This window comes from Adiantum capillus-veneris, chromosome 26, assembly GCF_014529385.1.
Source record: "Adiantum capillus-veneris isolate H3 chromosome 26, ASM1452938v2, whole genome shotgun sequence".
In the NCBI taxonomy this organism is placed as follows: domain Eukaryota; kingdom Viridiplantae; phylum Streptophyta; class Polypodiopsida; order Polypodiales; family Pteridaceae; genus Adiantum; species Adiantum capillus-veneris.
This window is the reverse complement of record NC_140956.1, coordinates 32,132,560-32,157,179: the sequence shown is the minus strand read 5'-3', so window position 1 is coordinate 32,157,179 and position 24,620 is coordinate 32,132,560. Positions and strand designations below refer to the sequence as shown.

The window sequence follows — 24,620 nt, the reverse complement described above, 5'->3', positions numbered from 1 at the left end:
GTGTGAGCCAAAAGACTGCTCTAAACAATCGGGAAGAGAATACAAGATCACAATGAGCTCCAAGACACTACAAGAGAGGGTGGCTCCCAAATCATAGCCCAAAACCTTCCTCGGCCGTAAAATGATGTAATGGCCCCTATTTATAGGTGTCGGACTAGGTCTTTGACTAAATGTCCACTATGCAGTTCCTGCAGTAATTGGCTTGGTAATTACTAGCTCAATCCTCAGTCAGAATTCTAGCCTAGGGATAATTTCCACCATCTTCAGCATCTTCAGGCATGCAACCTTTAGTTACATGCCTCTTGCATCATCACAAAAAAAGTTGCAAGTAGATATGAAATGTATGCTTTTATTTTTTGTGGATGTTACAACAACAACACACTTTAAATTGTTGCCAATGCGCACTGGGAGAGTGGGTACTGAGTGGAGTTGGGCCTAAATTTGATTGGGTCTTGAGGCCTTTGTCGCAGTAGCATGGAAGATAAGACATGGCAAACCACTTGCCTTTTGAGTTGCATTAAGTTTGAACGTTGGTGATGCCTAATATCAATCAATCCACTACATTGCCTACTTGGGATTGACTCTTATGTGGCCCGAAGGCTCCTTTGATAATCACAAGTGTCTTGCCTAAAAGTTTCTCAATATTGCATCCATCTCAAAAATGTAAGGGAATTCTCTCTCTTTCTCTCGCTTGAGGTCTCACATTAAAAACTATGTGTGTGTGCGTGTGTGTTTCATCACCACCATATTATCCTCTATGTCTAAATCTTGGTGGGGTTTGCACTCTCAACACAGGTTGGGGCACCTCCAGTCAACCTTCATATCAGACAAGGATCTGTAACAAGATAAGATCAATCGTTGGTGCCAATTGTATTTGGAGAATGGGAACTAAAGTACATTATTCAGTCTCCAAGGTTCACTCTCTCTCTCTCTCTCTCTCTCTCTCTCTCTCTCTCAGGATGGATGTAAGACATGTCTAAGGATGTCATGTAACACACTTGCTTAGTGATGCATCAATAGACCCTATGGTTAATGAGGCTTTCCAACAAAACAATCTCAGAAGCTCACACTTTATGCATTACATCACCCGCATTGTCTCCAATTACAAAAGCATATTGTCTTCTCTAAGGGAGACTCACCTATACTGCTTGAGTCTATCCCCGTATCCACAATCCATATCACAATTGCAGTCAAGTTTGGATCGCGCTCCCTTTGATTCGAAGTCAGGTGTTGGGGCCCTTGGGGAGAGCCCCTTTGCATATGCCCATTATGACCCTTGCAAGTTTGAGAGTTTGAGCCTCATACCCCACGGAATGATCAAATTTTTAGCCAAAACCACTCCCTACACAACTTTCCCTCCTAGCCACTTTGTGTACTCAATTGTTGCCTCATATCCATAGTCCTTATGCATCACAGCCACCCCAACTAGAATCTCCCTTATTTCCATTGGAAAATATATTTTCCAAAAACAATGACACACATCTATGTTTGATTTTTTTTTGCCCATAACAAAGCACGGGTTCACGTACTAGTTGATCAAGATTCAAAGGCCCACATTGTTTGTTTAATGCTGACATGGCTCCAGGAAGAATTAGGTTGGGTTCAAACGCGGGCGACGTCAACCCTCCCTGCACTTTTGTGCCTCCGCCCCTTGGTTCACATGACACGACAACGACAAAGATATATGAAACTATCACAATTCGTTCAACAAATTAGCGACGGCGTAGTGGAAAAACTCTTTGCTCTACGTCCATGGGCATCCTCCTCACTATCTCACATGGGCATGGATAGGAGGGGATCAATTGCTCATGCCCATTCTGGCGATTGTGTGCGATCTGAGCTGTCGGACGCGCTTTGTGTAAATTCGGGAAAATAGGTAAACTCGGGTGCAATAGAACTTGTAAATTTGGGCACCCCCACTGGATTCGAACCCGAGATGTCACCTTTGCAAGCTTATCACCATAACCACCTCACCTGCGTAGCATGCTTCTTTAAAGCATTGGGAGAAGGGTTTCTTCTATGATGAACTTGTCGCTGTGGAAATTCGGGTCACTTGAGTAAATTCAAGCAAATTGATAAATTCGGGGTGTGTCTTAAGATCGACGGCCCACGATGCCCACGCTCCGAGAAATAAGCGTGGGCCATTAATCCCCTCTTGCCCATGGCCGTGTGAGATAGTGCTGAGAATGGGGCATGGTTCAGTTTGCACTCCCGCGCTGACAAGCGGGGTAGAAAGTATGTTCTTCCGGAGGGGGAGGCCCTTCCAAACTTTCTGCGGCCGTCCCGTCTGAACACAGCCTTATCCTCGTGCATCGAAGTAGAGAGAGAGTGAGACACAGAGAGAGAAAGAGAGAGAGAGAGAGAGGGAGAGGGTATGTTGCCATTGCCAAGAGCTTGGGACGCGTTGCCACTGTCAAGAGAAACTCTGCAGAGATGTGTGGGTTCACCGCAAAAACTGCACAAGCTCCTGCACTCCTGCGCAGAAGCAAGCCAGCACGTACCTACTCCGGTTTTAAGTAAGACGAAAGCCAAGAAGAAGGACGACTTCCATGGTACCTTGCAAGCCCTTCAATCCAAGAATCGAGTGCCCAAGAAATGGCTCGGCCAGGTACACACATTTTTTTTATAGTAATGTCTGATTGAATTACCAATGGGAAACCTCAAGATGAGGACAATCAAAGTAGAGCTCATAATGACTAATTGGGAGCTCGTCCAAGTCATAGACAACTTGAAGAGACTGTTGGAGAGAAGTCTGGAAGAAGGGAACACGAGGTAATTACGTGCTCTCCACATTGTCCAAAGCACCCAGAATCTACTCCAATTGAAAAAGTATACATACGGCCGAAGCAGTGTGGAAGCACTTTAAAGATCCTTAAAAATCTACCGAAATGAATCCCAGGGAAACGCATGCGAAGAGCTGTAGAGACGCAATCCACAAACTGTTGCGTACGAGAACAAGACCACAATAAATGTGGAATATTCTCAATGATTGCACCGCAGCGAACACATCACAAAGAGGCTAATCTTTTGGATCGCAGAAATTTGTCAATTGGAAGAACCCCAACGAGGCATCTCCACATAAACAGTCGCTCTTTTAGAGGCAGCTTAGCATGCCACACTTTCATAACTTTACTCCTCCACCATGTGACACTCTTATTCATATTCCATACCTTATTGTAGTGTTCTTGGATCTAGGAAGATGGTTGCAAATGACAGTACACTTTCTTTGCAGAGATCAAACGGATCGAAGAACTAGCGTAAAGCAAATCACAAATTCGATTCTCCGCAACCAGCGGCGAAACAGGATCAAACAATGCTTATTTTCTTTGATCGAGGTGTAAAGGCAAACATTTTCTGACCAGAGTTAGCTATCGAGTTGGGCATTAAAGCTGAAGAGATCGGCTACACAGTTGAGCTAGGTTTGGCATGTCCTGGATATTTAGAGTATCATTGGAAAGCTCTGTTTGTATATTCAGTCGTATGTGGATACACGAGTTTTATATTATGCCTTTGGAAGGGTGTGATGCTTTGTTGGGAATCCCATGGATGTTACATGTACATGGAGTGCTGGACGTCTTACAAAAAAGATCACCTTGCAGCATAGAGGCAAAACCACAGATAAAAGGGAACGGGCCATGGAGGCCGTGGAACACTAGAACGACGTTCCGGCCGGTTGCAGTTGCCAAGGACGTCCCGGAACGGACGAGCATTCCGACAGGCCGGACATAACCGGAACGGACAGTCTGAAATAGGGCGGAATGGGCAGGAACGGCCGGAATAGATAGAAACTGCTAGAAAAATAACGGACTAGTTAGTCCCCAACGGTCATAAACAAGCATGGGCAGCCTTATACATTGCTCCCTCTTCCCTCATTCCTTCACAGATGCAAGGCTCTCTCTCTCCCTTGCTCTCAAGCTCTACCCTCGCCGCTCGGGCCTCAAGCTCTTAACCTCTCTCTCTTGGGCTTGCCCTCAAGCTCTCTCTCCCTTAGTCTCAACTTTTAAGAGGTGAAGCTTCTATCTCAAGCTCTCACGGAGTCAAGCCTCTCTCTCTCTCAAGCCCTCTCTCAAGCCATTCTCAAGCTCTCTCTCTCTCAAACCCTCAAGGATCAAGCTCTCTCTCTTTCTCGGATAATCCATGGCCTCTTCTTCTCGAACAACCCCCTCCGTTCATGCGGGCAACACTCAAAAGGCGAAGGAATGGTTGTTGTGGGAAGCATGACAAAGTGAGGGCACAATTTCTTCGAGTGTTGGGACATGAGGTGATATTTTGCACTAACATAACCATCGAGAAGAGGAAGGAGCTCGAGGAAAAGGATCCACAATTCAACCATAAAGCCAAGCCCGCGCGCAAAGGTATCGACCCAAAGACCCTCATTTTCGCTTCTTCTCTACCCGGTGGCGGTGGCGGTGGATCTTCATCGGGTCCGATTCGTCGCCAAAGGACCCTTGCCACCTCTTGGGACCCAAAGAAGAAGGAAGAGGTGGATGCCGCTGTGGCCTGATTATTCTATGACGATCGTATCCCATTTGCGAGGTATGCTTTATCGATCTTCTCTCTCATTTCTTCCATTATCGTTATTTCTGCCATTATGATCTTTAAAGTTTAAACTGTGAATAATCAATTATCATACTAACCTCTTCTATGTGTGATCGAAATAGGTAGGAGTATTGGAAAGTTATGGTGCAGCGGATAGGAGAGTACCGCACCGGCTATGTGCTGCCATCTTCAGAGGCTCTCCGAACCACTTTGCTCAATCGAGAGAAGGCGATTGTGGAGCAAGCAACACTCAATATTCAACGGCTTTGGGCAAAACATGGCGTTTCCCTCATTGCCGACGGGTGGAGCGATACAAGGAAGAGATCTATCCATGGCCTCGTCGCATACTCGAGTGGAGAGATGTACTTTGTGCACTCTCATGATGCCACCGAGAGTGCCAAGTCCGCTGATGTCCTCTTTGCAGAGTGGACAGCGGCCATAGAAACGATTGGTGAGCAACACGTGGTGGCCTTTGTCACAGATGGGGAGGCATCAAACAGGGCAGCAACAAATATTGTAGAGGGCCACTATCCGCATGTGACAGTCTGCTTTTGCATGGCACATTGCTTGAACAACCTTCTAAAATCATCGGCAAGCTAGATTGGATCGCTCTAGTCATTGCTGATGCAGTGAAGATTGTTACTTTCATCAACACTCATCCATCTTTATGGTATTTGTCACCTTTAGTCTTTTGGTATTGTGGTCACTGGTTTGACCCTTTGCATTGGTAAGGCATATGAGGCAATGGACCGCATGATCGAGCAACTTGCACAGCTTGAGCCGAAAGCAGAGCGATATGAGGAGATCCATGCGCTTTGCAGCTCGATGTGGAATTCATATGTCTCTCCTTTACACGGGTAGCGTACATGGTGGATCCAGAGTTCCAAGGTGCAGGGCAAGAGACAAATAGAGAAGTCATGAACCAATTTATAGAGATCTTAAACAAGATGGTTCTAGATAGAGATGGGCGACGCATTGTCAGAGATCCGATGAGACAATACAAAGAGATGTTGGGGTCATTTGGCAATCCAGACGCTCAGATTGATCGCAGGTGCAGAGCCACCGACATCAGGTACTTCATCCATGGTTGAGATCTAGCTGGGCCTAGAGCTCGATGATGAGGAATGGGAGGATGTCCATGATGTACAACTGGCTACTACGAATTGGGAGGCCTCTCAAGCTAGTGGCTCTTGAGTCTTGAGTCTTGAGACTCGAGAGTTGCGACTTTAGGACTTCCATTATCCTTATCTTTTTGTACGGCTGCTTGTAGCTTGCTCTCTTTGTAGCATCTTTATGGTATTTGTCACCTTTAGTCTTTTGGTATTGTGGTCACTGGTTTGGTCCCCTTGTTGTATCTTATAAACATTATTCCCTAACACAATCCCCCTGCAAAAAACCACAAGGGTCCGGGCCATGAGTATTTGCAAGCATTCTCAAATATCATTTCTTACTACGCCACCCAGGAGTAAATCACCAATAATTTAAACCAGTATTAAAACTAGAGTCAAACAATTCAAATCGGCACCAAGATAGGTTTAAAACAGAAACCATTCACTTCAAACAAATTCAAAACAGGATCACCAAATAATTTCTCAAAAAGATTCAGAAAATTGCTAAATCAAATTGAAAAAGCTTTCTTAACATTAGTCTAGCTCGAAAGTCGACAAGACTTCTGTCTAGAAACTTGCACCAAAATTAGGGTTAGATTTCTTCCATAAGGTTGTAGCAAAATGCAACATGGTCCATAAGCTCTTGGACAGACAATGCTTCTATAGTGGTGATGGTAGTCCCAAGGCATAGCAATCACAGTTGACATCCAAGGGTATCAGCTCGAGAAGAGACACTTGTTGAGAGATGTCGAGAATTTCAAATCGTAGTCTGCTAGTGTGTCCGTGGCAAGCATTTCAGGACATTCCCTCTTGAATAGCAGGTCTTGAGTTCAACTCTCCTCGTCGGATAGATCTTTAAGATGTGTGTGTGTGTGTGCGCGCGCTAATAAGAAGAGGGAAATGGTATAACCTTTCTATCACCCAAGTGTGGTATATTGGTTATGCCATTTCCCTCTTGAATAACAGGTCTTGAGATCAACTCTCCTTGTCGGATAGACTTTCAAGGTCTCTTGGGATGGTTTCCTACGACGTTAAAACTCTCTTTTTCTCGTGTGTGTGTGTGTGTGTGTGCGCTAATAAGAAGAGGAAAAGACAAAAGCTAGGAGTTGATGAGTCATGCGAAATGGGGTTTTGCCATTCACTCTGGCAGTCTGACCTACCCCACCTATGAGATTATGATACAAAGAGCCGAACAGACTTCGACAAATGAAAGTAGAAAGAGAAAGAGAAAGAGAAAGAGAAACCTAGAAAAGAAGGATGCCCGACCCAAGCTTACTCCTCAGGAGTTGGCTCGCTGCATTAGGGAAGGGAAGTGCTTTGGATGCGAGGAAACTGGACATATCTCCGCGAGGTGCCCTAAAAAGGCACAGAAAGATCTGAACGACAAGGATGACGAGAGGCCTGAGAGTTCGAGAGCAGCTGAGGAACGTGGAAGAAAAGGTAAGATGAAAACAGGATTGGTTCGAGATTGCGTGGGTACCAATCCCAGCACGATGGATGAGAGTACAGAACTTTGCCGAGCTTGGGGCAAAGTGAAAGACCAAGAAGCCTTGATCTTTTTCGATGGAGGAGCCAAGGCCAACTTCATTTCACCGGAATTGGCGGCGAGGCTCGAGATCACTCCCGATCGGATCGGACTACTTGCGGAGGCAGTTCTAGCGGCACCCGGCAGGGACGTAGCCATTACACCTATCATTGGCAAACTTCGGTTGCATTGTCAAGGGTATTTGGGGCAGGGCCATGTCATTGCTTACGAGAGCCGATTGTTCTCAAGGCCGGAATTGACAGCACTGATTTATGAGAGAGATTTTGGTGGTTATCCATGCTCTTACTCAGTGGCGGCATTACCTACTCGGAGCGAATTTTACTGTCTTTACAGACCATCAGAGTTTATGCTACTTCTTGTCACAGAAGCAACTATTGGAAAAGCAGATGCGGTGGGCAAACACCTTGTCACAGTTTCACTTCCAGATTGTCCATGTTCAGGGACAGAAGAATTTGGTGGTAGACGCTTTGTCTCGGAAACCGTTGGTTCTGGCTATTTTCGCGATACATCATACGAGCTTCGAGGATATGGCCGACCAGTACGCCATCGATACGGATTTTGCAGATATCTTTACACGGATACGGGATGGGGAGACATTAGCAGGATATTCCATTCGGGATGGCTACTTGATGAGAAAAACCATGTTGTGCGTTACACAACCGTTGAGGGAAAAGGTTATGACTAAATGCCACTGTCCGCCTTTTACGGTTCACCGTGGCATTGCTACACCATGAGAGGGGTAGAGAGATACTTCTTTTGGCCGAGACTCAAGAAGGATGTGGACGAGTTTGTGCGCAGTTGCTTGGTATGCCAGAAAGTCAAGGTTGACAGGCATAAAGCACAGGGATTGTTACAGCCTTTGCCCATACCCACCCGCCCCTGGGAAAGTATTGCAATGGATTTCATTTTCGATCTCCCGAGAGCACAGAGTGGTTTCGATGGTATCTGGACTGTTATTGACAGATTTAGCAAGCAGACTCATTTCATTCCAGTGAAGAAAACAGTCAAGCCGGATCACTTAGCGAGATTGTTTGTGGCCCAGATTTTCAAATTACATGGCATGCCTGAGACGATTGTCTTCGACAGGGATCCCAGATTTACGAGTTTGTTTTGGAAGGCAATTTGGGAGAACATTGGCACGTGGTTGCAATTCTTGTCATCTTTCCACCCGCAGACTGACGGGCAATCTGAGATTGCCAATTCAGTGGTTTTAGATTTATTGAAGTCTTATATCTTGGATCAGAAGACTCTATGGGAAAAGTATCTACCTTTGGTGGAATTTGCCTACAATAACACGATACACTCTTCGACAAGGAAGGCGCCATTTGAGATTATTGAAGATGCTGTGAAGGTTCCACTCTTCCTAAGCACGAAAGATAAGATTTTTGAAGCTGATGAGTACACGGGCTACTTAGACACGGTTTTTGCCAAGGTTCGCGAGGCTTTGCAGAAATCTCAAGAACGACAGAAAAAGGCAGCGGATCGCCATCGCCGCGATTTGAAATTGAAGGAGGATGATTGGGTTCTCCTATGTTTTGAGAAGGCACGCCTGAGAAAGAAAAAGGGAAAGGAGAGGCTTTTTCCAAAGCTTAGTATGAGATACTACAGACCTTTCCAGATCTCCGAAAAGATCAATGATGTCTCCTTCCGACTAAAACTGCTTAACACTTGGAGGATTCACAATGCATTTCATGTGAGTCTCTTGAAACCTTTTAAAGGTGATGTGCCCGAAGATGGGGAGCCTGATGAGCAACCCGAAGTGGAGGAAAACGAGGAGATCCTTGTTCTCGAACAGATAATGGCACCTAAAGACAGAAAGATTAAGGGTAAAGTGAAAAGGCTCCTTTGTCAACAGATGCCTTGATTTTTGATACTAGAGTCATTGATGTCTCTTTGAGCTTCAGGGATACTGAGAGCTGTCAATATTCTACTGTAATGACTTTATGAACTCGAATTCCCGATAATATGACTGATTTGTTCTTGACTTGTTTAAGTGCAGGAACCGATAGACGAAATGACTGCAGCATTTTGGTCTGAATGATCTCGATAGACATGGTTCCAATAGGGATTAGTCAATCGGGCATCTATGAGGTCCTGAGTGGATTTGGATGCGATTGCTAACTGCATTGCCGATAAATCATGGTCTAAGATCCGAATGAATGTTGAATGTCATGTGATGTTGTGTGATGTGACTGTCGATTGGTACATGTGCTAGATGTGTGTTCCTAGTGCGTAGGTACTAACAGTCAGTGTCTGCTAAGACAGTTTATGGCTTGTGTCTATTTTGCAGGCGTAATGGAGGATGATTACAATGCTTTCAAGAGGGGGGTATGTCACAAACTGATGATGTGGCTGCCCAATACACACATGCACACCCCTCGCAAGAACCCCCTGCTGCGGGCTGAAATGGTGATGTGGCTGCTGACCTGGCTGGCAGCAGCGTGAATTGCGGAAAAGACTGCCACGTGGCATTGTGTACGGACGTCCGCGGTTTACGGAAAGCTGGGGGCAGTTTTGCGTGGAAATCAGTGTCAGCTTTTGGCAGATTTAGGCTACGCAGTATTTGCTTTATTTTATGCAAGTTAGTGAGAGAGAGAAAGGAAACTCTCTTGCTTTATTTTAAGCTTTTAACTTCAAGCTTTTGGGCTTTGCTTTTGCCATCCCTTGTACTCTTTAAATAAGTGGGTAGGCCACTCACAACTCAGAGCATCTGGACGCAGAGTCTGAGTTTGAGGGCCTGCCCGCACTCTTGTACTTTGAACTCAGATTAATACAAAAAGAAATACCGAAAGGGGCGCCAGTCTTTGGGGCCAATATCTCTAGGCACGGAACTCTGCCGGGCAAGTGTCGAATCAATTGTGAACTGTAAACTGTTTTGAAGTGGTTATTTGTGCTATCGCAGTAGATTCTTGACTTGGAGTGTCCAAGTCTGTTACACTTTATATTGCTTCAACTTAATACATCGCCGATACTCCATCCTCTGCACCTTCACGCAGAAGCATACTAGAGAATGAGCCCTTGGCCCTTGACTCATATTTAAAAGGCCCTTGGTCTCTCAAAAGTAGCTACATGAAAATCTTCAAGTTCTAAAAGCATTTGGCCTCAAAAGCTGCCAGAGTAAATTGTGGAAATCCGTACAATGTGCCACGTCAACAATCAACGCATTTCACGGACGTTCGCATAGTGCCATGTCAGCATGTCAATGCAAAATCTGGAGCACTCTGTATTGTTGCCACGTGTCACAAGACGGGTACCACGTGCCAATAGAAAAGAACAGACTGAGCAGACTTTTAGCACTTCAATAACAACAGAACTGAGAGAGAGGGAGAGACGACACGCGACACGGAGTGGCGGAATTCCACCTCAGAGAGTATTGGCCCCAAACCTTGGCGCCCCTTTCGGTATTTCTTTATATTGCATCAACACAGTACAAGCCGGTACTCGAGACTCTGCACCTTCGTACTGAAGGATGCCAGAGAATGAGCCCTAACTGGAACCGGCTTGTTCAATCCAAAAAGGGCGGTAGACTTTACTTCAAACCTTGATTTAGCTTTCACCCATTATTAGTCGTCTATTTTACCTGTACTTTCAAGACACAACAAAGGGGAGAGGGATACAGGCTGTTAGATTGCACCTGTATGAGTAGACGGACACCAGATTGGCCCCTAACTTAGGCGCCCCTTTCGGTATTTCTTTATTTTTCAAAAGAGGGAATAAACGTTGTGGTTCCCTACAAGCTGCCCTGCACAAACTCGGCTGAATTTCCACTGTTCCAGCCCGATTTCGGCAGCATAACTGTACTAGAACCCTTCACAGTCAGTATTCCCACGCATTGGCTGACTTTCCCGACGCATACGGGCACTTTGCAAAACCTGGCGAGAATCTGCAGCACGCTGAATTCTCTGTTTTCAGCCCTGTAAATGCGCCAGATCACCTGTACAGCGGTCCCCTTGCGTCCCCGAACCTCCTGGGGGTATTAAGGTCCGTTTAGGGCCAAAACCCTAAACCTGCAAAAATACACAGCAGGCTGTAATTTACTGTTTCGGGCTCCGTTTCGCGTGCCGGTCGCATCCGTAGCAAGTCCTCGAGCTCCCGCACCTGTAGGGCTACTTGCCCTTTGAATCGGACGAGATTTCTGGTGTGAAACCTCTCCGAATTCACCTGTACCTGCGGGGGGATTAGCCGCTAGCTAATCCAGTACCTGTGCAAGAGGCTCTTGCCTCGGCAATCGCGCATGAACCCACACAACTGTACATTGGTCAAATGAAGAGCCCACTAGTGGGGCATAACATACTGCCAAAGGGGAGAGAGAGGGCAGTGCGTAGTGTGCAGGGCATCACTCCTGGCACCGCACTGTGCATAAGAGGGAAAGCAAGCACTCCATAGCTCTTAACCTGTGACAAATCTGAAAATGAGGCTCTCCCCCTCCTAAATTCAGCGCCACTTCTTGTTGCATGAGGCAAGTGCACCAGAAGGCGCCACTTGGCACATTTATAAGCATTTTCCCGTTTCGGGGTTGCCGTCTAAAAATATCCCAACCGGTTGCCCAGTTGACTTCACGGCACAGTAAGAAAATGTTCCCCTTGTCATTCCGGAGATAATGACGTCAACACATTTTCAGGTCCCAAAATAGCAGTTCCCTAAATTTTAGGAGATGTTGCCATTGTATCTTTCTAGGTCATCCGACCGTCTTTGTACACTGCGGCCACATCCAGAACTGAAATGTAGCCTCTGTAGCAAAGGATTCCACTTTGGCTAGTCAATGACCCCACTTGGCTAACCATAGTCCTTGTCCAACCTTAGTGCTCTCTTGCCCTCAGGCCTGGACTCCCTTTGGACAGTTCCACACTAGCTATGCAATGCAGGGCAGTTAGATTTCCCGAGGGGTGTTTCCAAAAAGTGAAAGTAAATAGATAATAAGAAAGAAATCAACAAAAAGGATAGATAGTAGTCACACGCTGGTGACATACTCCCTCTTGAAATCTCAAACGTCCTCGTTTGCATCTATGTCGTACATGCTTACTGTCAATACTGATGTATTCAACACCTGTCGACACATATACGACACATACATGCTCATTGTCAACCCTGGTGTATTCAACACCTCGTCGACTCATGTATTGCCTGCGTGTGAACCCTGTCCCAATGACATAGTGGTAGCTTCGCACTCTGCCATTGCTTTGAGTCACTAACTTTCCAATGACAAAATGGTAGCTGCACATTTTGCCACTGTCTTATAGTACACGTTGGATCCTGTATCACTTTCGAGCATACCCAAACCGACAGTTTAAGAATGCAGTTACACATGTACTCTTCAATAGAAGCAATCACTGTATCCTTGACAAACTGACAAGAAATACTCACTTCTTTAGCACTAACCAAACTTTTGGACATTCCATAAGAGCAATTGCCAAACTGACAATCTGTACAGCTCTAACATTCATGTAGCACGTATTTCATTTGAGCTCACTTTAAATACCATGTACATCATTTGTTTCAGAAGCCATTGCCACATTGACAATCCACTTAGCTTTGAAACTCAAGGGGTCAAGGTAGGTTGCAAATCGAAGGCTTCCAAGTAAAGTGATAACACAGTTGGTGACTCTGCAAGTTCACCTTCTTCCATCCACTTAGCATCCATTGGTGGATAGTTTCTGAACTTTACCAAGTAACGCCTAGCAACCTTGCCTTTCACTTTTCTTTCTTTGTGTGCCAAAATCTGTTCAGGGACCAAGATCTCGTCAAGTTCCTCGACTTCCGGCTGATCTTCAGCTGGCATATCTTCTGGCACATCACCCACATAGGGTTTGAGAAGACTCACATGAAACGCATTGTGAATCTTCCAACTGTCAGGCAATTTCAGCCTATATGCAACATCACTGATTATGTCGCACACTTGAAAAGGCCCATAGTAACGCATGCTGAGCTTTGGAAACAGTCTTTCCTTGCCCTTCATCTTCTTTAACCTTGCCTTTTCAAAGCGTAAAAGCACCCAATCACCAAGTGAATATACCACTTCACGACGATGACGATCAGCTGCTTTCTTTTGCTTTGCTTGAGTCCTTTCTAAGGCCACTTTGACCTTCTTGTATATTTCATCCATGTCCTGAACATACTTATCTGCTTCAAATATCTTGTCCTTTGTATGCAGTATGGGAGGAACTTTCTTGCCACCTTCGACTATCTCAAAGGGTGCCTTGCCAGTTGATGAATGCACTGTATTATTGTATGCATACTCCACCAATGGCAAATACTGCTCCCACTTTCCTTTATGCTTTGACACATAGCACTTCAGCAGATGTAGGACAGTAGAATTTGCCTCTTCTGACTGCCCATCTGTTTGAGGATGAAATGACGAAGAGAATTTGAGCGTGGTGCCCATATTCTCAAACAAGTCTCTCCAGAACAAACTTGTCATGCGTGGATCACGGTCGCTAACAATCGACTGTGGCATGCCATGATACTTGAAAATATTGCTCATAAACAAGCGTGCCATCTGATCTGGCTTTATCTTCTTCCTGACAGGAATAAAATGAGCCTGTTTGCTGAATCTGCAAATAATGGTCCAAATACCATCGTTTCTTGTCTGCGTTCTCGGAAGATCAAAGATAAAATCCATAGCAATACTTTCCCATGGTTTATCTGGAATAGGTAGTGGTTGCAATAACCCTGGTGCCTTTTGCCTGTCAAACTTGACCTTTTGGCATATTAGGCATTCTCGCACAAAGGCATCCACATCTCTTCTCAATGTAGGCCAATAGAAGAATGTCTCAACCGCTTTAACTGTAGCATCGATACCACGATGCCCTGCATACGGTGGGACATGACTCTCTTCCATAACTTTGCGTCGCAATGGCTTTGTGACACACAATCTGCCATGCATCATCATGAACCCGTCTCTAAGAAGATAGTGTTCATGACGTTGTCCATCCATTAGTTGCTCGAAGACTCTTGCAAAATCTTCATCATTTGCATACTGTTCTCTCATATCATCAAGTTCATGATGATAAGGAATTGACACAGCTGAAATTTGTGGCTTCCTTGACAAGGCATCAGCCACAACGTTCTTCTTGCCTTCCACATGCACAATCTGAAAATGGAACATGGACAAGATATTTGCCCATCGCATATGCTTCTCAGATAACTTTGTTTGTGTCAAGAAGTATCGCAAGGTCTGATGATCCGTTTGGACAACGAAATCTGCACCTAGCAGGTAGTGTTTCCAACTTAAGAGCGCATGAATCACAGCCAGTAACTCTTTCTCATAGACCTGCATGGTCATCTCTGGCCCTTGCAAAATTCTGCTCTCATAGGCTACTACCCTGCCATCTTGCATTAGCACTGCACCAATGCTACTACCACAGGCGTCACATTGGACCACAAATGACTTCCTAAGATCTGGCAACACAATGACTGGATCCGAAGTCATCTTTTCCTTTAAGAGATTAAAAGCTGAAATCTCTTTTTGTGTCCATCTAAAGGTGACTGCCTTCTTTTGAAGAGCATGTAAAGGTGAAGCAATCTCAGCGAAATTTCGGATAAACCTTCTGTAATAGGAGCATAGTCCCAAAAAGCTTCGGACATCATGCACCGTCTTCAAATTTGGCCATGACTTGATCGCTTCAACTTTTGCAGGATCCATTCTGACACCATCCTTTGAGACAATGTGTCCCAAAAAGTGAATCTCTTCCAGAAAAAACTCACTTTTCTTTGCATTGATGAGCAACCTATGACTGCGTAGCTGTTTGAACACAATGGCCAAGTGATGCCTATGCTCCTCTTCATTCTTTGAGTAGACTATCATGTCATCAAAGAATGTACCAACAAACTGCTGGTGTGGACGGAAAATTCTGTCCATCATCCTATTGAACGTAGCAGGAGCATTTGTGAGACCAAAGGGCATCACTAAAAATTCGTAAAGGCCAAACGTTGTTCTAAAAGCAGTCTTGTGCACATCCTCTGATCTAATGCGGATTTGATGGTACCCACTCTTTAGATCTATCCTGCTAAACATAGCTGCTCCTTCTAATTTGTCCATAATATCATCAATACTAGGTATAGGAAACCTATTCTTGATGGTGTTTTTGTTCAGTGCACGGTAGTCGATGCACATACGCCATGAACCATCCTTTTTCTGCACCAACAACACTGGAGAACAGAATGGAGATGAACTGGGCTGAATCAGCCCCTTTTCTAACAACTCCTGTACTTGGCCCATTATCTCTTTCTGCTGAGCCGCACTAACCCTGTACGGAGGCTTATTTGGTGGGCTACTGCCTGGCACCAAATCTATCGCATGGTCCTCGGGTCTCTCTAGCGGTAATTGAGACGGTAATGAATCGGAAAAACAGTCACTATACTGTTGTAAAAACATTGACCTTTCTTTATCTAGCATAGATAAATTTGATTCATCACAATCTGATACTTCACGTGCAAAAACCAAGTACGCAGAAAGATGCTTTTTCATTATAGAAGTAATAGCAGAAGCTGATACAGTAGGAATAGACTCCCCTTTAAGCTTTACATCCAGAATGTGAGTCTTTCCCCTGCTCTGTACAGTGATCTTTTTGTTGTAGGCATCCATGATTCCCTGTACACGAAACAACCAAGGAATACCTAACAACACATCACATCCGTCTAGTGGCATGATGTAAAATTCTTCAGCATCTACATAGGACTGGATATGTAGACGCAACTTTCCAATGATGGGTGTCACAGCCTCTGTATGGCCAGGACATGCCAAACCTGCCTCTGTTGTATACCCCATCTCTTCAGGTCTGATTCCCAACTTTGAAGCCAATTCTGGGGAAATGAAGTTGGCTTTGGCACCTGGATCAAAGAAGATAAGCACTGTTTGATCCCTGACCTTTCCCCATGCTCTGCAAAGCTCACTTGCATCTGAATTTGGCTTGTCGCCCACCATATCTGGCACTAGACCAGCCATGGGCTTCTTTCCTTTCCTGTCCTCCTTGTCTTCAGAATCAGCTGGCCTTTTCTTTGTAGGACAGTTGTAAGCAATGTGGCCAGGCTGCTCACATATAAAGCATTTGTTCTCTGTCCTCAGGACCTTCTTTTGCTCTTCTGACTTGCGAGGAAAACGTCTTTTCCATTTCTTTGCTGGTCCTTTTTCTGATTCAGCCGTAGCTTTATCTTTCCCTGCGTTGGCTGACTCCTAAGTCCCTTTAGGAGCCTCATTGGGAACGTGCTTCTTGGCTGAATTTTTCTTGCCTGATCCTGCCTTGACGCCAGTGTTAAATTCACAATCTTCTCCCTTGAGCAAACCATTGCCAGTGTTTGCTACCTCGATGAGCTGCGTCAAAGTAGTGACTTTTGTCTTCGTACAGTACTTTCTCAATCCTTTAGGCAGGCCACAACAGTATTTTTCAATCTGTTCTGTCAATGGCACAAACCTATAGGAAGTTACTGGAAGTAGAGCTTTCCAAAACTTCCGATTGTAATCATTCAGATTTCTGCAAGTGGCAGCATTTAGTTGGTGCCATTCTGTCATGACATCTGCTTCAAAGTCATCAGATAACCATGCTGCTGCAAAAATCTGCTTGAAGTAAATCCATGTGGACGGAGCTTGCCCTTGAAGCAATAAAGTTGTCCACCATTGTCCCGCATTCCCTGTCAAGAAAGTGGCTGCCTTGCGGACCTTTGAAGCCTCTGTAAAGTTTCCCCTTGCATAGGCCTTGTCAAACTGCTGGAGGAATGAAAGAGCCTTCTTCCTATCATTAAACCCTGTAAAGGTCGTGAATGACACAACTTTGCCACCTTCTTTGTATGGAGTTGGCCTCTCCAACGGCGTTAAATTGTCATATGGAAGTGACTGAAACATGGAAACACTATTAGGGTTCATCTGTGTTCCTTGGCCGCTATTAACTTGACCTGGAAATGCCATATTTGGCTGCTGATTTGTAATTCCAGCCATACCAAAATTTGCTTGTGGCATCCCAAATTGGCCCTGAGTGCTTTGAAACCCTGGTAGCATGCCTGTGACACCATACATGGGGTTAGGCATCATCGTTTGAGCACCCCCGAACACTGTTCCTGGCGTATAAAACTGATTTCCAGGTGCATGACCAGCCATGCTCTGGAATACGGATCCACCTCCAAAATAGCCAGGGTGTACTGAAGGTGGTGGTAAGACCTGTTGCATAGCCTGTAAGTTGCTTCCTTGCCCATTAGAACCAGCTATAGGCTGCTGAAAGGTGGCGGGCTGAACTGGTACAGCTTGAAAGACTGGCATCTCAGCCACCTGTTCTTGCACCTTAGGCATAGGTTGTGGAGACTGCATGTTCTCCGTCAAGTGTACAGGTGTTTCCATTGACTTTGCGGTATGAATCACCTGTGCTCGAGCCTGAATAGGCTTTTGAATATGATCCAGTGACCCAACTTGCTGAGACGGAACAGGAGGTAGCAGAAAGGCTAAAAACCTTGGGTTCTGCATTACTTGTGTAAACATAGCCACAGCAGTAGCCAACTGGGTCCTGAATATATCGTCATCAGTCTGTGGTGGTCTTGAGGACTCACCCACTTCATGTGTCTGTTGACCCTGTGAAGAGGAAACCTCTTCAGTCACATCATCTGGTCTGTCAGCCATAATTGCAATTCCCTGTGTCTGGTCTATGATCCCCTGTGTCTTCAAGCCCAAAACTGACCAAGGCTCACTTCTATGGGAAAAAGTGATTTAATCCCGTCGATGGAACCATGGAACCGGCCTGTTCAATCCAAAAAGGGCGGTAGACTTTACTTCAAACCTTGATTTAGCTTTCATCCATTATTAGTCGTCTATTTTACCTGTACTTTCAAGACACAACAAAGGGGAGAGGGATACAGGCTGTTAGATTGCACCTGTATGAGTAGACGGACACCAGATTGGCCCCTAACTTAGGCGCCCATTTCGGTATTTCTTTATTTTTCAAAAGAGGGAATAAACGTTGTGGTTCCCTACAAGCTGCCCTGCACAAACTCGGCTGAATTTCCACTGTTCCAGCCCGATTTCGGCAGCATAATTGTACTAGAACCCTTCACAGTCAGTATTCCCACGCATTGGCTGACTTTCCCGACGCATACGGGCACTTTGCAAAACCTGGCGAGAATCTGCAGCACGCTGAATTCTCTGTTTTCAGCCCTGTAAATGCGCCAGATCACCTGTACAGCGGTCCCCTTGCGTCCCCGAACCTCCTGGGGGTATTAAGGTCCGTTTAGGGCCAAAACCCTAAACCTGCAAAAATACACAGCAGGCTGTAATTTACTGTTTCGGGCTCCGTTTCGCGTGCCGGTCGCATCCGTAGCAAGTCCTCGAGCTCCCGCACCTGTAGGGCTACTTGCCCTTTGAATCGGACGAGATTTCTGGTGTGAAACCTCTCCGAATTCACCTGTACCTGCGGGGGGATTAGCCGCTAGCTAATCCAGTACCTGTGCAAGAGGCTCTTGCCTCGGCAATCGCGCATGAACCCACACAACTGTACATTGGTCAAATGAAGAGCCCACTAGTGGGGCATAACATACTGCCAAAGGGGAGAGAGAGGGCAGTGCGTAGCGTGCAGGGCATCACTCCTGGCACCGCACTGTGCATAAGAGGGAAAGCAAGCACTCCATAGCTCTTAACCTGTGACAAATCTGAAAATGAGGCTCTCCCCCTCCTAAATTCAGCACCACTTCTTGTTGCATGAGGCAAGTGCACTAGAAGGCGCCACTTGGCACATTTATAAGCATTTTCCCGTTTCGGGGTTGCCGTCTAAAAATATCCCAACCGGTTGCCCAGTTGACTTCACGGCACAGTAAGAAAATGTTCCCCTTGTCATTCCGGAGATAATGACGTCAACACATTTTCAGGTCCCAAAATAGCAGTTCCCTAAATTTTAGGAGATGTTGCCATTGTATCTTTCTAGGTCATCCGACCGTCTTTGTACACTGCGGCCACATCCAGAACTGAAATGTAGCCTCTGTAGCAAAGGATTCCACTTTGGCTAGTCAATGACCCCACTTGGCTAACCATAGTCCTTGTCCAACCTTAGTGCTCTCTTGCCCTCAGGCCTGGACTCCCTTTGGACAGTTCCACACTAGCTATGCAATGCAGGGTAGTTAGATTTCCCGAGGTGTGTTTCCAAAAAGTGAAAGTAAATAGATAATAAGAAAGAAATCAACAAAAAGGATAGATAGTAGTCACACGCTGGTGACACTAACCTCATATTTAAAGGCCCTTGGCCTAAAAAGCAGTTTATAGTAAAAAGCCTTCAAACTTAAAAGCTTCTGGTCCAAAAGCAAAGCCAAAAAGCTGCCGGCGTAAATCACGGAAATCCGTACAGCCTGCCACGTCATCATGCCAGTGCAATTTTCGGAAATCTCCCACGCTGTTGCAGTTTTAGGGTTAGGGTTCCCAGAATTAGGGTTTGCAGGTTTTAGGGTTAGGGTTTTCAGAATTAAGGTTTGCAGGTTTTAGGGTTAGGGTTTTCAGAATGAGGGTTTCAGTAGTTAGGGTTTTTGGCAAAAATTAGGGTTAGGGTTTTCTGCTCTCGGGCAACCACGTCATCACTTCGTGACACTTCTTCTGTTACTTGTTCTTCTTAGGGTTTAGGCTCCTCGGCCACATCTGTAAGTTGGCTCCATTCTTTAGGCTTTGACACGTAAGCAGTTTGTTACACCATGTCAGCATGCTTCACGCGATTTAGTGTGTGTTGGTTCCGCTTTATATTAATGGCTTTAGATCTCCTTGGCCCCATCGACGGGGTCTCGTAAGTTGGTGGAAACTCGTCTTTAAAATAGGCCGCACGACAAGTCTTTGGAAGTTTGTAAAACTTCCAATGTTGCTTCTGCTTCTGCTGTTTCTGCTTCTTCTACTGCTTCTGCTTCTTCTAGGGTTTAGGCCCCTCCGCTGGAATCTGCAGGCTGGCTCCGATCTTCGGTGGCTTGGCGCGTCAGCAGTTTGTGAGAACAAACTGCCACGTCATTAGCGTAACATGTCAATGCAAATTGCAGGCGTCCGTACAACTCCCATGTCATTAACAGTTTACACATCTTCTGTGTGTTTAGGTGGGTCTTGCTTTACTTTAATCTCTTCAGGTCACTTGGGCCCCATTAGACAGGGTCCTGTAAGTTGGTGGGAACTCTTCTTTTAAAAATAGGCCACTTGGCAAGACTTTGCAAGTTGGTAAGACTTCTTTTGCTTCTTCTTCTTAGGGTTTAGGCCCCTCGGCCGGGATCCGCAGGTTGGCTCCATTCTTGAGTGGCTTGACACGTCAGCAGTTTGTGACACTCACTGGCTGGGCACAACCACAAAACAACCCTCATTCCCTAACACCTGTCCTTGGGAGAAACTGGGACCGAGTGGACAAATAACACCCCCTCTCAGTGCTTAGAGGTAGGACCGTGGAGCTAGAGTGAGCAATTTGCAATTAAAAAGAGAGGGTTTCATGGATGAGGATATCTGCTATGTCGAATAGTACCTGGCCAGGATGGTCGAATAGTACCTGGCCAGTATACCATCCAATGGCTACCCCCGAAACGATGGTTGACCGCTCCAAGAGAATTCATCAAAACTCAAAGTAAAGGAAGAAACTTCTGGTGTCTAGATCATTTCCAAACTCTTAAGTACTCCATTCTTGAAGAAAGATTCGGATCTGTACCTCCGGTCATATACCGCATGCTAGAATCTCCAAGATTCTACGGGAAGTCCAAAGAATGGGACAACCAAGGCTAATGAGGAATGAACAGTAACTGAGAGTGAAAACCGCATTGATCTTCAATCGTCTGGAAAACCACTGGAGAGAATATCACCCCACTCCCAGAGTGAATCGAGAATAAACATCCAGCAGAAAGGAACACACATCAATATTGAGACTGCAACTAAAACGGCAAGATCAAGAGACTGCACCCAAGCTGTGCAATAGAAGAACAAGGTGCTATAGAAAGCCACCAAATAGACTCTCAATCCTATCCGTTGCACATGGAACCACAAGAACTGAAAGGAAGTAGTCTACGCAAACTGACTCCTAAGATGGCTCCATATCCCCCTCTGAAAGGAGAACATCCAAACCATGGTAAACTATCATAACTCTCCAAATAGACTCTCAATCCTATCCGTTGCACATGGAACCACAAGAACTGAAAGGAAGTAGTCTACGCAAACTGACTCCTAAGATGGCTGCATATCCCCCTCTGAAAGGAGAACATCCAAACCATGGAAAACTATCATAACTCTCCAACAGTCTCTATCTGTGTAACCGGATCACCAAAGGGAGGTGAATCCAAAAGGAAATATGCATGTGGAACTTGGAACCAAATCTGGGAGAACCAAGAAGACTGTCTCCCCTCTTTGAAGAATGCTCAATCTAACTATAATTGGTTCCTAGTTCGAGAAGGACCACTATCCACGTGTATGAGATAACGTGCCAGTCGAAGTAGGTGTGTACTGAATGGTACAGTCTCTAGGGATCAATTTGGAAGACAAGGCATAGGAAATACTGCTCGGATGTATAAGAAGAGCAATCGTCACTCCACGAATCCAAAAGACGAGGCAACCTTCGAGAGAAACATTTGCCAAGATACTAACTGCAATGTGGGTTGTTACACTCCATCCAAAGCCGCAAGAAATGGGCAAGGGAAACCAAGGACTAGAAGACACCGTGCATGGTACGCCGCTAAATGGAGCACCGGTAGTCGACTAAAGATAATAACCTGGAAGCTCCCTTTGCAGGAGAAGTATCCTCAAAAGTACACTCTGAGGTAATAAATGACTCAAATCCACGTCGGAACAGAGTAAACACTGTCACTGAAAGCTTGAGAGATGAAAATGAGAACTCCTCCCATGATAGGAAGCCCTCCTCCTGCTCAATCTTGGGAGAAGAGAATGAGTACAACTAGAAAGAAATCCGAGACAACTTGGAGTAAACTGCTTGCTCTGTAACTGAATAGCAAAGCTTGAATCTCATGGAACTCGAGACTCAAAGAGAATCACACCATCGGTAAACTCGGAGTGCTAAGAATAGGAAGATTTGAAATGTTGTCACCTGAGGATCTTGTTTGTTAAAGAAGCTGTCACGGGGACGGGCACCACCACGTGCCAACAGAAAAGAACAGACCGAACAACTTTAAGCATTTCAAATAACAACTGAACAAAAAGAGATGCACGACACGAGACGGAGCTCCACCCCAAGAGAGCAGTGGCCCCAAACCTTAGCGCCCCTTTCAGTGTTTCTTTATATTGCTTGAACTCAATACAATGTCGGCACTCCATCCTCTGCACCTTCACATTGAAGCGTGCGAGAGAATGAGCCCTTGACTCATATTTAAAGGCCCTTGGCCCCTCAAAAGCAGTTACATAAAAAGCTTCACGTTCTAATAGCATTTGGCCCAAAAGCAGATGGCCAAAAAGTTGCCAGTGCAAAAGCATGAAACTCGTATAGCTTTACCACGTTAGCAGCTGGCTGCGCAAAACACCGGCGTTCGTACAATGTCACGTCAGCATGCCATCAAAAAATCTGGAGGTGTCCGTACAAGCCTGCCATGTCATCAGCTGGTTGCTCAAAGTCTTCTGAGTGCGTTTCTGCTTTATTTAATATCTTTGTGTCACTTGGGCCCCATTAGACAGGGTCTCATAAGTCGATAAGGCTTCTTCTGCTTCTTCTGCTACTTCTTCTTAGGGTTTAGGCTCCTTAGTCTTGATCAACAGGTTGGCTCTATTCTTCAATGCGTTGACACGTCAACAGTTTGTGATAGAAGCTGTCGGGGTCCAACAAGAGCCTAGCTACTCAAGCAAACTCCCTGAGATCAAACCAAATGTCTCCCACTTCTCTGCATGTGCCAAGATAAAACCTGTAGGCAATGTGCCAAACTGCATACAAATTCGGAAGAGCACATATGCTCTCACCGTTGTAAATTTTATTGTTGCAGAAAAAAGATCCATTAGTCAATAAAAGTGCGCAATGGGCTACAAACTGCCCCTACAAGAGAGGGCTACACGAGAATGGGGGGAGACTCTCCCAATGAAAAAACAAGATATATACAGATGGCTAAATCAGGAGATAGGTGGGGGGGAATAACCACACTGGTGGTTTGTACTGCCATTGGGGCCGTCCATGAACCATGGTGAAGAAGGGTCCAGGCCGCCACAGTCTCAAGAAAGCCTCACCGCACCCGCATGCGATTAGAGCTACTGTCACGTGACACATCCAACCCTATGTGTCCGTGGACAAGCTATAGCATGACCAGGGTTCAGTCAGTCCAATCAGTCTAGATTAGAAGTGATCTGGCACTTTTTGTGAGTCTATTTGAGTCTATTCGTAGACCGTGCATGCCCAGTCACTTAGTGTAGATGCATATCCTCTGGTTGCACACAGCATGATCATCAGTATTCCCATTAGAATCCATTAGAATCAGTTAGGGGATTTTTCCAGTGTATTTAGCCTATTTTCCCTATTTTTGACATTTTTCACTTATTAATTTAAGTGACTTCCCAACAAAAGTAGGTAGGGCAATTTTGCTAAGAAAATATATAAGCAAACCAAAGTTAGCACAAAATGGTAGAAGAGGCAGCAGGAGCTCCACGCTCAACAGGCAACTTCTCATCAGAACCTTGGCGGTTTCCCCCTCCAAGCAAGACCCCTCACCTAGCGTTTTTGGAAATTGCATAAGCTGGCGTTTTTGCATCAGCTTTGCCTAGCGTTCTCAAGATCCAACATCATCGCCACAGAACCAGCAAGACAGCGTTTGTGTATCAGATCTCCCCAACAGCAGAACATCAACCTAGCATTGTTGGTCAATCTCAGCTTGCTAGCGTTTTTGGATTTCAGCCCCAGCTTTGTAGGGTTTCCATTACCATCAGAAGGCTGTCACAAAGTGATGACGTGGCGGACAGCAGAAACCCTAATTTCTGCCAGAAACCCTAAAATTCCTGCAAACCCTAATTTCTGCCAAAAACCCTAATTTCCGGAAATCACGGAGGTGAAAAGTTTTTTTTAAAAAAAAAAAAATTTAAAAAATGAGCAACGCAAATCCTAGCTTTTTGCCACGCAAGGATTTTGGATGAGAAAAAGAGAGTTGAATTGCTTTATTTTAACTCTCATTGAGAGAGAGAGAATTTGCTTTTGCTTTCAAGCTTTTGGGGCTCTGCTTTTGGGCATCCCTTGTAACCCTTAAATTAGTGGTGAGTGCCTCACTTCTCAGAGCATCTGGACGCAGAGTCTGAGAGTGAAACCCGAGCTACTCTCTTGTACTTTGAATTGATTAATACAAAAAGAAATACCGAAAGGGGCACCAGTCTTTGGGGCCAATATCTCTAGGCACGGAACTCCGCCGGGCCAGTGCAAATCTATTGTGATCTGTGAATTGTTTTGAAGTGGTTATTTGGTGCTATCGCGATTGATTCTTGACTTGGAGTGTCCAAGTCTGTAACAGTGGAATCAGAGCACAGCCGATTTCTC

At 45.4% G+C, this 24,620-nt stretch overlaps 1 protein-coding gene across 2 annotated transcripts in view; it reads left to right on the top strand.

The window, feature by feature from the left end:
- Positions 1–2,186: 2,186 nt before the first annotated feature.
- Positions 2,187–24,620, top strand: part of PFC1 (Ribosomal RNA adenine dimethylase family protein) — an 81,205-nt gene continuing 58,771 nt past the window's right edge. Inside the window, exon 1 of one of the 2 annotated variants that reach the window (XM_086500979.1) lies at positions 2,187–2,608. In XM_086500979.1, coding sequence (XP_086357105.1) covers positions 2,375–2,608 — 234 coding nt within the window. In that variant the 5' untranslated portion in view covers positions 2,187–2,374. The remainder of the gene's footprint in view (positions 2,609–24,620) is intronic. The other variant, XM_086500978.1, reaches the window with a different exon arrangement.